The sequence below is a fragment of the Mesocricetus auratus genome, unplaced genomic scaffold (genome assembly GCF_017639785.1).
Source record: "Mesocricetus auratus isolate SY011 unplaced genomic scaffold, BCM_Maur_2.0 Super-Scaffold_100003, whole genome shotgun sequence".
NCBI classification, from domain to species: domain Eukaryota; kingdom Metazoa; phylum Chordata; class Mammalia; order Rodentia; family Cricetidae; genus Mesocricetus; species Mesocricetus auratus.
Window position 1 is genome coordinate 40,400,231 of NW_024429188.1, and position 17,080 is coordinate 40,417,310.

Here is a 17,080-nt window from a genome sequence, read left to right on the forward strand (position 1 = left end):
CAGAAAACAAATCTACTCCTTGTGATCTTAATTATGACATTCAGAATGAAAAACAGTCCAATTCCCTCCCAGTATAACCAGTCTTGACATACCAAGTAGGTTTCAGACCTATCCACACAGGAAGGCTTCATGACCCTTTACTATCCTGCTGTTTTGAATAGAACTCAATACTCTGGATTTCCTGCTATTAAATCATATTCATTTGTCTGTTATTATTAATTTATTTACTTTATATATCCCAACCGCAGTTTCTCCCCTCCTAGTCCTTCTCCCCAAACCACCCTCTGTCTACACTCCCCCAATCGACTCCTCCTCCTGCTTCTACTGAGGAAAGGGCAGGTCTCCCATGAATATCAACAAAACATGGCATATCAAGTTGCAGAAAGAATGAGCACCTTCACATGTATTAAGGCTGGGCAAGGCAACCAACCTAGTATGAGGATTGGGTCCCAAAAGCCAGTAAAAGAGTCAGAGACAGCCACTGTTCCCATTGGTAGGAGTACCACAAGAGGACCCAGCTACACAACTGTCACATATATGCAGATGGCCTAGCTCAGTCCTATGCAGGCTCCCTGGTTGTTAGTTCAGTCTCTGTGAGCCCCCATTAGCTCAGGTTAGTTGATTCTGTGGGTTTTCTTCTGGCATCTTTGACCCCTCTGGCTCCTACAATCCTTCCTCCCCCTCTTCTGCGGAAATCCCTAAGCTCTGCCTAGTGTTTGGCTATGGGTCTCTACTTCTGTTTCCATCACTTGCTGGATGAAGCCTTTCTTATAACAATTGGGATAGGTACCAGTATGGTCACAGGAGAGTACAAACTTGTACAGCAACTTAGGAAATCAAAACTGGGAATTAACTTACCACAAATCCCAATTATACCACTCTTGGGCATATACACAAAGGATGCTCAATCATACCTTACCACAGGACACTTGTTCAACTATGTTCATAGCAGCTTTATTCATAATAGCCAGAACCTAGAAACAGCCTAAATGTCACTCAACCAAGGAATGAATAAAGAAAATGTGTTACATTTACACAATGGAGTATTAGTCATCTGTTAAAAACAGGAACACCAGGAAATTTGAAGGCAAACGGATGGAACTAAAATAAATGATCTTGAGAGAGATAACCCAGACAGACTGAGAAAGACAAACATGCTATGTACTCATTTATAAGTGGATATTAGCTGTAAAATAAAGGATAACCATGCACAATCCACAGAAAAGGAGAAGGTAGGTAACAAGGAGGGTCCAAGGGGTGATGCCCAGATCTCCCTGGGAGGGGAAATAGAAGACATTTAGTGAGTGGACTATGGGCAGATGGGGATGGAAACATAAGAGATCAGGTTGCAGGGGATGGAGGGAGAGAGTACTGAAAGAGACTACTGGAAAGGGGGGCATTTCGGGGTCAAGCTAAAAACCTGAATCAAAGGAATCTCCCAGAAATCCACACAAATGACCCCAGCTAAAATTTCTAGCAATAGCAGATATATAGTATAAAATGGTATTCATTCTGAAGATGGGGGCTTTTCCATGTGCCCGCCATTTCGGTTCCCAGCCACTGGAAACGCAAAACAGCAACAACAACAACCCAACAGAACAGTTTGCCTTTAGCACAGCAGATTACTTAATAAATAACGAATGGCTAAACTAGGAGGACTAATAAAAAATTAGATTTGCTATGAGGTTTCAGTGGAAAATGTGGAGGCACAAAGTGAAATCTAGACAGCATGAAGGTGAAGCTCCTCGGGCTTGCATACCCATACCATCTCACGTCTGGTAAAGAACAGCTTTCACAGCTCTTAGAGCTATGCTATTCATTGCTAAGAAACAAATTTAGCATACTGGCCAGGAGTAGACGCTTGATTGTCACATAGAGCTTAGTTAAAATCTAACTATGTCTCATACTTACTAGTTTTCTGATAAAACTACCAGATACTTCACATAAGCTTCCTCCTCTGTAAAATGGAGCTGCAACATATCTATCTATGTGAAGCTGTCACAAAGACTGAATAAGATATGGCAAGTACTTATCACAGCAAATAGAGTAAGCACTCAGTGTATAACAGAAAAAAAGTGAGGCTAAAAATCATGCATTTATAGTCTCCTCCTCCCAGCTGAGAATTTATAAACATCATCAAATACAACTCAACTTGGAGAATACATTATATGATTATTTTGGTAGCAGAATTTTATCTTCCTAATTATGTTTTGCTTAGGCAAATGTCAAAAATGAGTTTCCACTTCCAGATCAGACACTGATGGGATAGTAGGGATGGGGGGTGGAGGGGTTGATCTCAGAAACACACTCAACAGGGGCAGGATGGAATATATGTGATTTGATAATGAGCTTTGGAAAATCCAATGACATGCCACAAAGACATATTGAATACCACCTAGGCATAAATCCTGTGGGCTGAAGGAAGATGGACATATTTACAAGGAAGCCTGAAAGTAGTGTGGCAGGTGGCTATACAACCATGTGCTGAGCATTCCCTCTGCCTTTAGCCCTGTACTGAGCATAACACATACATCTTATCTCTCTCAGAGCAATTATATTCTATCACTCACAAAATAAATCAACATACAGAACAAGATTCAGAGGCTTGTTAATATCAAAAACATTTAAACCAGGTCTTAATGATGCCAACATCCTGTGACACTCCAGCTAGACATTTTAGTTAAAGTGGGGGAAGACTTTTGCAACAATCAGAGAAAAAATGAGTGACACATTATTTAGAGAATGTGCAGAGTAGTAGTGAAGTTAATTCAAATTGGAGCTTAAAAACCAGTATAAAACTGTGAGAGTTAAAGCCTATGAAATGCCAGCAGCATTAGTTACTTGATTTATGGAGAATGAGGTAACATCAAAGGGCTTTATTAAGAAGTATGTTAAGAACATTCGACTTTGCTTATGACAGAACATAGCAGGGAACTTAAAGCAACGTAACTATGTTCTGGTTGCCTGTAAGTATAATAAGGGACATACAAAAAACATTTAAAGCAAAGATGGCAATAATAATAATAACATAGCAAGGCGGTAAAACCGCAAAAGAAAAATAGAAACATTAATGTCTTAAGGTTATCGGCCAAGTAGAAAATAGTCAATTTTTAAAGAAAAACAGTGAGTCTTATTTTAGAAGAATTTAAAGTAAAAACTAAATGTTACAAAGTCACATTTTATTATTGTATAACAAAATATATTTAAACAGATAAGATGAATAAAAAAAGCAAAATATTATTAACCATCTTATTAATGGAAGGTCACTAATTAGACCTCTAACAATTTAAGACCATAGACCATATTGATACCTAAAATTCTTTCCCCCCTCTGCACTCACTTAGTATCACCTGTAGAGCAGGCACAGACTTACAAAGATTGCTATTTGTATGTGGACTTTACGTTCTGATGGAAGATAAGAACTAAGCAACTATAAAAAGTATTAAACAAAGAAGTAACGGGCATAATCCTGAATCTACAAGCAGGGGTCCTAATAGTTACAAGAGGACTATGCATCTCACTACTACCTTATGAGGGTTTCCATGTGTTTGAGTCACTTACCTAACCACAATGCAATGAGCACAGCATCAATTCCATCTATTGGCTCACAGATTCGAGCCACAACAGGGTGGATTTGCTGGGCCAAGTAATATTGGGTGTCAATGGTCAAATTGTCCTGTTTCTGCAGCTGCTCAGGTGCATAGGCCCTCTGAGTTGCAGTGAGGTTTGACCCATCCTAACAGAAGACATGGTAAAGTTGTGAGCAAGCAATTCAGTAATCACACATTATACTTTTTAATCAAACAGAAGGACAACAGTTTACATTTTATGTGCTCAGTTCCAAACACCAAGAAGCATTGCCCTATTGACAATCTCAAACACCAAAAAAGCACTGCCCTATTGAAAAATCTCACAGGTATCATAGAGTAGTAGAAAGACCAAGAACTTCTTGGCCTCAATCTTACACATTTCCTAAGAATTTAAATTGAGTGTGTTGTGTTCTTTACTCTCAGGATACGAAACTAGCTAGATTATATTATTCTACCTGCCATGACATAAAAACACACCAAAAGAATGGTGACAATTAGTCTACTGAGAAAGACTTTCAAAGACATGATAATAAAAGAATAAATAACACTTCTTTATTCTGCTAATACCATGACTTCTAGCTACAATTCTAGCCATAGAAGCATGTTAGTACCTATTCTTGCCCCAAATGAACAAGTGGAAAGCTAAGACACTAAACCCCAGTAGAAACAATACATGAAAGACATAAGACAGAGGAGTAACAGTAATGCACAATCCTAGTAGGATGGTTCACTTTCACTGTCAACTTGATATCAACTTGAGTATAAGTGAAACACCCTTCTGAGCATGTCTATGAAGATGTTTCCAGAGATAATTAACTGAGATGAGGAAACAAGCCCTGAAAGTAAGCATCATCATCCATTGTGCTGAGCTTCAAGAAAAAATAAAAAGGAAGAAAGGAGAAAGCCAGAAGAACATCTGTCCACTGTCCCGTTTCCTGCTTCTTGGTCCACTGAAATGTAAATATCTCCACACCCTCCTGTTACCACAGAGTAAAAGGCAAGCTGTCAAGCTTTTCTGTGATGAACATGTATCCTTTCCAACTGTGTGCTAAAATAAATCATCTGTCCTTTGTCTCTTTCAGGTGTTTTATCACAGGGACAAGAATCACCTTGAAAGCAGCAGTGCTCAAAAGTCAAATTATCTGACCAGTGGAAGGGGTATTACTTGTACTTTTGTACTGTTAAGCTGGCTCCTCCTCAAACAAATGAAGGTGGGTTAGAGACTCATTTCAAGAGCAATTTCTTTTACACTATAAAATTAAAGTTGTGAGAGTCTATGTAATTAGCCCACATACAGCTCTGTGGTGACGTCACTGTCATCTGTGAATCAAAAAGTCATCATTCTACTGGACCAACATCCAATGACTCACTCCACTCTTCCTCTTGACTGAAACAACAGAATTTAATATTCAGACTAGTAAATTATAACTATTCACAGGGCTCAGCTGCTCTGGAGAACTGATTATAATGTGAATCCTATTCTTTCACTCCTGCAACAATCAAGTCTCTTCCCAGCTCAGCATCCAGCTCAAAGCAAGGGCAACCTTCCACATCACAGTCTTTACCAAACCCAAAGCAGGGTCATGTCTCTCAGATTGTGTGCCTGATAAAATGCACTGTGTTTCAACTAGATCCTACCTGGTCTAAAGCATAATGAAATTCCTAGAAAGAAAGCAATGCTCAGGTTAAAATCTGTTTGTTTGTCCATATTTTTTAACTCAGTAAAGAAAATAAAGTCAGATTAAACAGGCTTAATCATTGTCTATTAATAAACTTGAATTGTAAGGTGAAATGAGGTAATAGTTGCTAACTGAGAGTTAGAAAACAAATTGTTGGGTTGTGCATTCATATGTGCTATAATGTACATAGACTGTCTTTCAGTACCAGAAATCTGGTCAGCCTACAGAATGGACTTTTTTGTGAATTTAGTCCTTTTCTTTCATTGTTTTTTGTTGCTGTTAAAGCTGATCTTATGCTGCCCTAAGCTGGCTTCTGGCTCAGTACTGTATCAAAGGAGGACCTTGAACTACTACTTATCTTCGTCTCTCTCTTCCTTCCAGGAGCTGGGCTTACAGGCATGCACCACCATACCCAGCAAACTATCATTTTTTAAATGGCGAATTAAAGGTAAATTGGAGAAGTGAAGAATATTTAAGTCACTGGGGGACTGGAGAGAAGAGTTAAAGTGTTTGTCTAGCATGCACATGGTCCTAAGTTCTATCCCAAGAACTGCAAAATAAACAAAACCAAGTGCATGAGTTACTTCCCAGTATATTACCAAATCCTCATAAAGGAATCATTTGTACTTTAAAGAACAGTTGAAAATTTCTGGGAATACTCTCTACTTAAAGTATTTTGACTCTAATCTAAATAGCTTTTAACGTAGAGTAACTATAACATATTCCCTACTGTATTTTTAAAAATCTAAGCTCAAAAAGAGTACAACTGGTTAGATAATGTGTGCTGGGAAAACAGCTAGGCTCATCTAAGGTATATTACTCAAAGATCTAGTTCTTAAACTGAACAAGATCTCAAGAACATGTGGCACACGTGGACATGTGCATACACCTTTTAAGAACAGATAAGGAAGCAAGTTGGTCTTTCTTGAGGGTTCTATGTAGCAAGTCATCAATTTTAGGGATAATTGGATGTTCTAAATTAGCCATTGTTACTGGGAAACTAATGGGGGAAGATCTAAGTGGTTGACAGAGGGGCCTCTTAAAGGAATTATGTCAAAGACATACCTTATAAAAATTATGACTAAGGAAAAGTAAGTAACTACACATTTAAAATTAGTAGACAAGAAGCTGATGAGATGGTTTAGCAGTTAGGAGCACTTACTGCTCTTGCAGAGGATTGAAGTTTAGTCCCAGCACCTACATGGCAGTTCCCAACAGTCTGTAACTACAGTTCCAGGGGATCTGATGCCCTCTTCTGGTGTCCACAGGCACCAAGTACATATGTTCCTCAACATACATGCAGGCAAAACACTCTCACAATCTTAAAAATGAATCTTTATCAGTAGGATAAACTATCCTACACATAAAATAGTAAAAAAAAAACTTAACCTGTTCTTAGAAGACAACTTGGCTTAGGGCAGCACACAATCTTAGAAATTTGTCACTGCATATCATCAAAACTTATTCTAAACATTATGCTATGAAACTTAAAAGAAAAAGAGATGGGCAGCGTCGGCTAGTAAACACGCTGAAAGGTGGGAGTGTTCCACTCTGGGGAACAAAGGCAAATTAAAATCCTATGCCCCTTCTTGGAATATGCTAAAGAAAATAAGTAAATAAATATAAATTGTATTTTAAAAAGAAGGGACAGTATTCATGTGGGAAATGTTAAAACCACATCAAAGTGGGTTTATTGTATTACATTAGCATCATCATTTTAAGGACATACTAATCAAAACAAGAATAAGAGCAAATATTTTGACATTAAGTCTAACTTTTAAATATATCTATCATACTATTTTATATATCACCAAATACATCCATTGCAGTTTTAAATAAAATACTTTTTGTTTAAAATTTATCTGTCTTGATCTCATCAAGAGGTTATTTCACTAACCCTGTATTATTTTCAAACTTGTAAGCTACCATCTGCTCCTGTCATTAACAATCTAAGAGCTTGTCCATGTACATGAAGACATAAGTGAAAAAAAACTCGTCTATTTACCAAAATCTTTATTTGCATAATTTGAAAATTGTTTTTTTGAGATGAGACTTGTCAGAAGCAATATGCAAAGCACATTAAGGATTTGAGCAAGCCAGACATTTATGGAAATATTTTCCTGCAGGAACTGGCTTTCTCTAACAGTTCTTAATCAAGGGTAACCCTAGGAGGGAGATAGAGTCAAGTGCTGATTCCTGTCCATGTATTTATCATTGTTATGTACATCATCTACAGTGTGTGGCAGATATTACATTAACAGACTAGCTTTTGATTTTCATAAAGCTCTATGCTTTTTAAAGCATACTGGTTGTGTTTTATCAACTGTCATTTGTATAGGAATGAATTTTAAAGTTCATATAAAAATTTTTATAGTAATAATATAGTATGATGCTTATTGTCTTAGCTAGGATTTTATTGCTGTGAAGAGACACAGTTAATTGGAGCTAGCTTACAGTTTCAGAAATTTAGTTCATTAACATCATGGTGGGAAGCATGGCAGTGTGCAGGCAGACATGATGCTGGAGAAGGAGCCGAGAGTCCTACATCTTGATCTGCAGGTAGCAGCAGGAGACTGTGAGCCACACTGAGCACAAATTGAGCACATATGAGACCTCAAAGCCAGCCTCCACAGTGACATAGTTCCTCCAACAGGACCACACCACTCCAACAAGGTCGCATCTCCTAATAATGCCTAACAGGGAGAAGCACTCAAATGCACGACTCTATGGAGGCCAACCTATTCAAACCACATTAATGTTTCGAAAAGTCTTACAAAGATGAATTATGCAATAGGGTAAGTAGACCATACAATAGCATCTTTAAAGAACTTGAGACAGCCTAATGACTGACATACAGGAAGAAAGATTGGTGTGGCTTTCTTTCAACTGGAGTCAAGAGAAAAAACTCCTGATGTCCTGCTCTGCCCTACTTTTCCTTCATCCTATGAGGTAACATGCTGCTCTCAAACAAAACTACTTATCAGTTGTGAAGTATGTTGAGAAAGCATAGTTTCCTTAGAAGTGCCTTACAAAATAGGGAGAAAGAAAACATGGGAAGGAGAAAAGCTGCAGGGAGAGGGAAGTAAAGTAAATCTTTCTCAATATATCCATACATTTCCATATTTTCTCAAGTAATTATCTTGATAAGCTAGGAAGTCAAAGCATTTATTCTATTATTCCACTGACTCATCATAATGAAAATTGCCACAAAAGGAATGATTAAAAACAACAACCACCTACTACTGTTGCTGATATACCACCAACAGTACATATATTGCTTCATTTTCTCTTTCTGCAGTGCTGTGGATCAAAGCCAGGGCATCACACAAATTAAGCAAGAATTCCACCACTGAGCTACAACCCCAGCCTATGACATATTTTCATGGAAGTTAATTTAGAGTTGAAGCAGTAGTAACTGTTATGAAAATCACATAAAAATAATTTCAATAACCTCCAAAAGCTACTTTGGAATTTTTTATGACACATTTTTATGAAACACTACAGAACTTTTTTTTTCTTTTTAAGATTTGAAAGCTAGCTGAACTAAACCATCTCTCTATGGGACCAGTTATTTAGAAGAGTATTACTAAGTAAAATACTGTGGCAATCTGGATGTCATGCAAGATTCCTGTATATAGACCAGTGGTTTATACGTTTACATGTTCCTGTGTGCACATGTGGAGAACAGATCAACATCAGGTGACTCTCAACCACTCACTACCTCATGTTTTCTTTGTGTTTTATGTGTAGGATTGTTTTGCCTGTATGTATGTCTGTAATACCTGTGTCCTGGTGCCTGAGAAGGCCAGAAGAGGCTATGAGAGCCCCTGGGACTGGAGTTAAGCAGTTGTGAGTCATTATATGGGTGTTAGGAATTAAAGCCAGATCCTCTGGAGCAGCAGACAGTGGTCTTAACTGCTCAGTCACTTCTCCAGTATCCTATCTTATGTTTTTAAAACAAGATCCCTCAATGAGTGCCAGAAAGCTCTGAGGATCTGCATGCCTACACCTTCCAAAACTACAGTTATAAATACAAGCCACTAAACCTGCTGTTTTGTTTGAGTGCTGGGAATCTGAACTCAGATCCTCATTCTTGCATAAAAAACACTTCACCTATTGAGTCATCTTCCCAGCCCAGGATTCGTAGGAGGCACAAGAGTCATAAAATACAATAGTTTTACCTGACAGATGACATAGGATACCGTATCTCCAGCTTTCACCTTCCGGCCTCCTTGAGAATTTATCCAGAGGGCAACATGTACATGAGGTAGGCTTTTTTTATCAGGGTAATCCTGGGGATCCTTTGTCAATGCCTAAAAGACAAAAAAGGAAACAATACACTCACCAATGTTTAAAATAAAACTTTCTATATATATTTACATCAAACATATCCTTACAAGAATCACATATGTATAACATGAAAATGACAAGATATTCAGAAAACATGCTTTTTCTCTGTGTCACTAAGGAATTGGCATGGCCACATACAAGCTTAACATAAATATATGTAAGTTTATGGGATATACCACATAGTATTTGAGTATTTAAAATAATTAAGACTCTAGATCCAGTATTCTATCAAGCCTTAGAGTTTCTCCTCATGTTTGTAGTTTTCTCATTTGCTTAGCTGGGATCAGAGACTAACAGCTACTCTGACTTAATGATCTGTTCCTCAGTCTTCTCTATCTAAATAAACCTCCAACGTACCACAAAGCACTGAATTTACTCTGAATGTCAACTTAAGCTCTACAGAGTACAATGGGTTTGTAACCGAAAGTGAGCACATCATGAGCAGGAACAGCATCAATCAGGAGAAAGTTGTTTTTTGGTTTTTTTGGGACAGGGTTTCACTGTATAGCTTTGGAGTCTCTCCTGGCATTTGCTCTGTGGTGCAGGCTGGTCTGGAACGTACAGAGATCCGCCTGTTTCTGCCTCCCGAATGGTGGGATTACAGGCATGCACTACCACCATCTGACAGTAAAAGTTATTTTCTAACAATACTATTTGCACTAATGATACAGAAGGAAAACTTGGTAAAAACTATTCATGTCTTATAAATACGAATCCTGACAGTAGCACCAAATTATACTAACATTGTTACTTTTCACAACAATAGCAAGGTATTTTAGTTGAGAACATTCTTGACTAAGCAGTAAAAACTAGTAACATTGAGGGGGGTGTTCTCCCTCTGTAGCCCAGGTTGACTTGGAACACACTGTGCAACGTAGGCTGGCTATAAACTTGAGGCAATCCTCCTGCCTCAACTTTCTGAGTGCTGGTATTACAAGTGTGATTCATCATGTCCAGAAAAGTTAGTGATTTCTAAAGCTTTTAAATCTTGAGAACAAGTCTACTATTTATTATGATTAAACACAAAGAACAAAGCATATCTGAAGAATGAAGGCTACGCTAGGAAAATTATTTGTACAACTATTTGAGTTACAAAGCTAAACTAACTGCTGTGTACAGGGAATGTATTTTTTACTTGAAAGAATGGTAGGAAAACTACAGCTATTTTGACATATGGACCTAACAGTTTCTCTAAATCAAAAACCTTAAACTAAACAAAACCTGCTACTTCAAAAAATCAATTTGACAATAAGTATCATCAATGAAAAAATTCAACCTTTCAAGTTCAACTCAAACTTTAGAAAATGTTTCCACTTCTGTGAGCCTGACAGATTCCTAATACTTAAAGATGTTTCTAATGAACTAGGAATATTTTAACATGCGCGTTGACGGTATACTTGAAATACATCCATTTTAAGATCTGCATAAACTCAGGTAATAACCCAACAAATAATCAATCCATAATGTCATATATGGATAAAATATCCACTCAAAGTTCAATAGAAGAGTAAATAAGAGAAAAATACATGGACTATGTGCATGAAGATGACATATAGCACATTATTTTTTACAATGAATATACAATAACAAAATAAGACAAAACCCAAAGTACAATACAGACCAGCAAACTTTTAAAAATAAGAAAAATAAAACCAAGCAGTTTACTGGTCATATTACAAATAACTTTAAAGAATATACAACCTATAGAATTCTAATGTAGAATCAAAGAACATTGTATAATCTACCAGAAAAAAAACTAAATACTTCCCCATTTCCAATTATTTCTATACAACTGAAATTTATACATCAATAAAATCGGACATCAAAACAAAAGGGAAATAGAAGACAGGAAAATTCAGAAAGCGTCTATCAAGATAGATATTAAAAAGATTTGCAAACTAGGAAATGGGAGCTGGTGAGATTTCTCAGTGGTTAGAAGCACTTTCTGCTCTTTTCAGTGACCTGGGTTTGGTTCACAGCAACATATGGAGGCTTACAACCATCAGTAACTCCAGTTCCAGGAAATTTCATGACTCATCTGGCCTTTATGGTCACCAGACATGCATGCAATGCATATAAAAGCAGGTAAAACACTCACACTAATGAAAATTTTTAAAAATTAATAAACTATGCCAATCTTCTAGCTAACTTTCCTTTTCAGGTGGTGATGGGAAGACAAATAGTTACTTTTATGGAAAATTTATTTATGTGATCAAATAAAGCCATTTTAATAATGAATGTATTCATGTTAAACAAACTACATACCAGCATAACCCACATAAACAAAAGCTGTTAGAGTATTAAGGAATCTTGAGAAGTAATATAGTAAAGCAAAATAGGTCTTCAAACATGCCTTCACATACCCAAGTTATGTACATATTCTAAGTAGTTTACTTAGTAGAGCACATTGCCTAGAAAACTGTCCTAATATATTTATTTCAATCTGGATTATGGATTAGGACATGGATAAGGATTATGGCATGGATATCATAATAAAAGACAGCTTTACTTAAGAAAATCACTACCTTGGATAAATGACTATTCTTGAGTACAATGTTACGAAATTTTGAGGAACAGAATTCTAATTATGAGATTGAGATTTGCCAAAGACTTTACAAGTAAGATTTAGAAAACATCCTAAAATTTAAAAAAATAGAGGGGTGGCTGCCAACATGGATGAACTCAACTTGATTTCCAAGATTCGTATGGTGGAAGGAGAGACCGAATGAACTCCTTCAAGTTTTCCTCTAGCCATGGCATGAACATCATGGTACATGAATCTCCACATATGCACATACACACAATCCTGTGTCACTCCAGCTCTAAACACACATACATGCAATTTTAAAATATTTTAAATGTTCTCTAGTAGTTTAAGCTCCAGGTAGCCATAGCAATTAAAAAAGGAGCTTCAAAGTAGGTTGTGTTACCTCATAGATGTATTTAAGATTAAAATATTTCAGAAAATCAGATGTTTTTGATTGTTTAGACAAGGGCTAGAATCTCTACAAAGGTAAATCTCATCACGCTATGCAGGCCCCCATCCTAATCTAACTTGCCATTTTTAAAATCTATTAACATTATCTACAAAAAAGAATAAAACCAAAATCGTACTATTCTAACACCATCTACAAGTCATTGTCTCTTCCATTCCAGTTTCCTTTGAAAACAGTAAAATTTTAAATGCAAATTTCCCACAAATTTTAAATGATACAAGCATTTAGGTAAATGCTAAAGATCAATAGAAAAACACCTCACCTTTCACATATGAATGAGTAGTTTACTATAAATAGATACAGGCCTCTTAACAATGATATATTTACCAGAATTAGCTATACTTGTATCAGCACTACAGAAATGTTAAAAAGAAAATAGGGTCACACTATGTAGCCTTGGATGGCCTCAAACTCATAAGTAGACTAGGTTGGCCTTGAACTCAGAGATCTGCCTTCCTTTGCCTCCCAAATGCTGGAATTAAAAGTGTGCACTAATATAACCCCAAAATACCCTTCTTTATAAATAAAAACATAGGGGGTGGGGAGGTAGTTGTATCATTTAAGTAACTTAACCCATGTTAAGAACACCAAATAACAAAGCATCCAGCTTAGCTCTAATCACTTATTATCCTTAACAATGGAGAGGCAGATAGATCCCTGAGACTCCAAGGCCAGCCAACCAGTCAGTCAACTCAGTAAGTTCTAAGTCAGTGAGAGACAAATCTATCACAAAAAACAAAGTGGGGGGCTAGGAAGATAGCTTAGTTACACTTGCTTTATATGCAAGAGGACCTACGCTTACTTCCCAGAAGATATGATAAAAAGTTGGATACAGACTTGCCCATGCAATCTCAGCACTGGAGAGGTGGAAACGGGAGGACCCCTGGCGCTCCTCATTTAGGTAGCCTGGCCTACCTAGCAAATTCCAGGCCAGTGAGAGACTATCTCAAAGAAAGAAAGCCACATATGTACGTACGTACACACACACTCTCTGTCTCTGTCTCTGTCTCTCTCTCTGTCTCTGTCTGTCTGTCTGTCTGTCTGTCTGTCTGTCTCTCTCTCTCTCTCTCTCTCTCTCTCTGCATTATTTACAGTAAAGACCTAGTATTAAGGCACATACAGCACAAGGTAAAATGTAAATAGTTCCTTTTTAAACATTAAAGACATGATTGTCAATGTATAGAAAACAAAAAAAAATTGACCCAAGAATGAATATAAGTCCTAGAAACATTATATCCAAAAAAAATCAAATAAAAAACAAATTAAACCCACTGTAAAAGTTTCATATCCTGGCATACAAATGGACTTTGGGTGCCCATCCCACAATGTGGGATGCTCTCTCAGCCTGGACTCTTGGAGGAGTGCCTAGGCCCTGCCCTGGATGCAATGATAGACTATGGACACCCCCATGGAGGGCCTCACCCTCCCTGGGGATTGGAGTGGGGATTGGGTGGGGGACTGGGGGGCCTGATGGGGAGGAGCGGAGGGAGAGGGAGTTGGGATTGACATGTGAAACAAGCTTGTTTCTAACTTAAACAGAAAAAGGAAGAGGAAAAAGAAAGTTTCATATCCACTATGGTAGCAATGTTTTATTTTAAAAATCATCACCATTACAAAGAAACTGTGATGAAAATAGCATGCGTATTTTGTTATTATTAACTGGCACCACCTTTTCACAAAACAATTTTCCTAGATCCGTTCAGATAGTCATATCTTTTGACACAAATGTTTTATTTCAAGAAACATAGAATAAGTAATCCATCTGAAAGCAAAATGACAAGTGAATAAAGATGTTCAACGCAGTTATTTACAATAGAAAGAAAACTTAATCAACAAAGAAAAAATTAAATAAACATGTCAGCAAAATAGGTGATTAAAGTATTGATTAGCTTTGTTTAAGGGTGCTAGGAATCAAACTTTGGGCCTTGCATACAAGATTTTTCCAGTAATATAAAAATATGATTTTTCAGGTAATAAAGATACACAGAAACCATGCATGATGACACTTACCTGCAATCCTGGCACTTGGGGTGGGGCTAGGTGTGGAGGTGCGAAGCCAGAGGTTCAAGAGCAGCCTGAAGCGTATATAAAGTTCAAACTAGCCTGAGCTACATAAGACCCTGTTTTGTCTCAAAAAAATAAGATGGCTTTCTAAATAAAGTAATTCTAACAATATACAATGTTTTAAAGTATATGGAAATATAAAAAATGTCAATTATTATTTTAACATAGAAGTAACATGGATGAGCTTTCATTCTAAAACTTCTCCTTAATGTCAACAGAGCCTTTAAATTTTTTGCATGAGCTTTGACAAAGAAACCTATCACAAAGTTGATACTTGAAAATTAGCTTCTGAATATGTAAGGGTATCTATTTTAAATAGGAAGAAAACCTATTAACCTACCATCTTGCTTGTTACACACTACTTTGGAAATCAAGATTTTTGTTTTTCAAAGTAGACAAGAAAAATATATGCATAGCCATAATGTGAAATGGTTTTCTTTTAAGATACACAAGTGCTTTAGAAATACAGAATACGTTACCACGGTCTTAAATCTAACTTAATCTCTATCCAAAAGCCTTTTGATTACAGATGCCCTAAGGATCACCATCTGTGAAGTAACATACACAAACACATTTGGGGATGGAAGCAGCAGAAGAGAGGCTAGGAAATAGGGACAATGCGGGGGCCGGGGGGGTGGGGAATGAATGAAAGACTAAGAATGAATATTAATGAACAGGTCTGTGTGTGAAGCAACTATTACTTTGGAGGACTATGAAAAAGGAAGCATTCACTAGGCCCTGACACATAACCTAATTCATTCCAACAATGTCTGGAAGGAAAAAGAGGTTTCATGGGTACCAGCCAGTACCTGTGGCTGGAACAGCTATGCTAATGTTCAATCTGTGAGCCAGTTGTTAAGCAGCTTTCACCCCCAGCCAGAATTTATTTAAATTGCAAGGATGAGGTGGTTCTTCAACTATCTGAAGGAGGAGAAAAACATATGACAGCAGCTGGGCTCAGCAATAAATGCTACATTTACCTTGTTAATTTCAAACTGGCTCACTGGGACACTGCCATTTAGCACATTTTCTCCAATTTCTATTAACCTCTTCTGAATGTTTTCCACAATGGTGTCCCGGCTTTGATCTGAAAGAATCTGGCCAATGACAAAGCTGTACAAAGAAAGAAAAATATGATTTTAGTATTACATGTCATTAACAAAGAAAAGATAGACATTGGCATGTGGACAAGAGCTATGCTAAGAGCTAAAAAGAGGGTTAGTATAGAAGGCAGTTCAGACTTTATGTATATGAGTGTTTTGACTGCATGCATGTCTGTACATCAAATTGTGTGCCAGGTATATATACTGGTCAGCAGAAGGTGTAAGAGTCCCTGAAACCAGAGTTAAGGATAGTGCTGGAAATCAAACCCAGGTCTTCCACAAGGACAGCAAGTGCTCTTAACCACTAAGCTATCTCCCAGTCCCCATTGTTTTATTTTATTTTTAAATATTAACTCTACCAATTTCCTAGCCTAAGAATTCCTGGTCTGCCCTTTGACATATATATCGCTCATTTATGTAGCAACTATTGCTTTGTGCAATATAAATGATACAGAAAATGTGTGCCATCAGATTTTATCTAATTATGAAATCCAGAAGCAATTATATTCTAATCATAAGTTAAGGTTGTAGAAGATAAATTTTATCTATATTCATAAAAGCAACAAGATAGTATCTCTGGCATAAAGATATTATCTCAACCTAAGATGACTAGTTAGGTAAGATGAAACATAAAGCACTTTAAGTAAACAAAAAAATCAAAGGGGCTAGAAAATTGGCTCAGTGGTTAAGAGTACTTGTTTTTATGAAGGACAAAGATTCAATTCTCAGCACCCACATGACAGCTCACAACTCTAGTCCCTAGGGATCCATTGCCCTCTTCTGACAACCATGAGCACCAGGCATTAACATGGCACACAGAAATACAAGCTCGTAAAACATTCATACACATAAAATAATAAATTGAAAAAGGAGGAAAATCTAAGATATCGACTCTTCTTCCCTCAGCTTCATTATAAATTGTTCAGTGTTCTCTAACTTTATGCTATCCCTCGAAATATTCACATTATTGTACAAAGCCTCAAGAAAAAAGAAATATAAAAAAGGCAATATTTTATCCATTTTTTGAGAAAATGCACAGCAAGAATTTGACAGCTGCTTTTGTTTTTGTCAAAAAAAGAATCGTAACAAAAACATTTGTATAGCTTTAATTACTGATACATTTCTAACTCAGAGAAATTTACTTCTATTATGATACATCTTTTCTTAGAAAACACAAAAGCTGAGGAGAACACTCTAATTGATAGCCTATAAAAAGTAATTTCATCTTGAGTATATTTGGGGGCAATGAAGCATTTTAAACCACATTTCATAAAAGACAGACCATGACCTATACTCAG

At 36.9% G+C, this 17,080-nt stretch overlaps 1 protein-coding gene across 5 annotated transcripts in view; it reads right to left on the reverse strand.

Annotated features, from left to right (window-relative positions):
• Positions 1-17,080, reverse strand: part of Pola1 (DNA polymerase alpha 1, catalytic subunit) — a 304,504-nt gene that overhangs the window by 163,332 nt on the left and 124,092 nt on the right. For all 5 annotated transcript variants that reach the window (XR_005876750.1, XR_005876751.1, XR_005876753.1 and 2 more), the window contains exons 30-32: positions 15,660-15,792; positions 9,451-9,582; positions 3,562-3,736 (exon numbers count right to left, since the gene is read on the reverse strand). Coding sequence is in view for 1 of the 5 variants with exons in the window: in XM_040744194.1 (XP_040600128.1) it covers positions 3,562-3,736; positions 9,451-9,582; positions 15,660-15,792 (440 nt within the window). In the remaining 4 variants the exon portion in view is untranslated. The remainder of the gene's footprint in view (positions 1-3,561; positions 3,737-9,450; positions 9,583-15,659; positions 15,793-17,080) is intronic.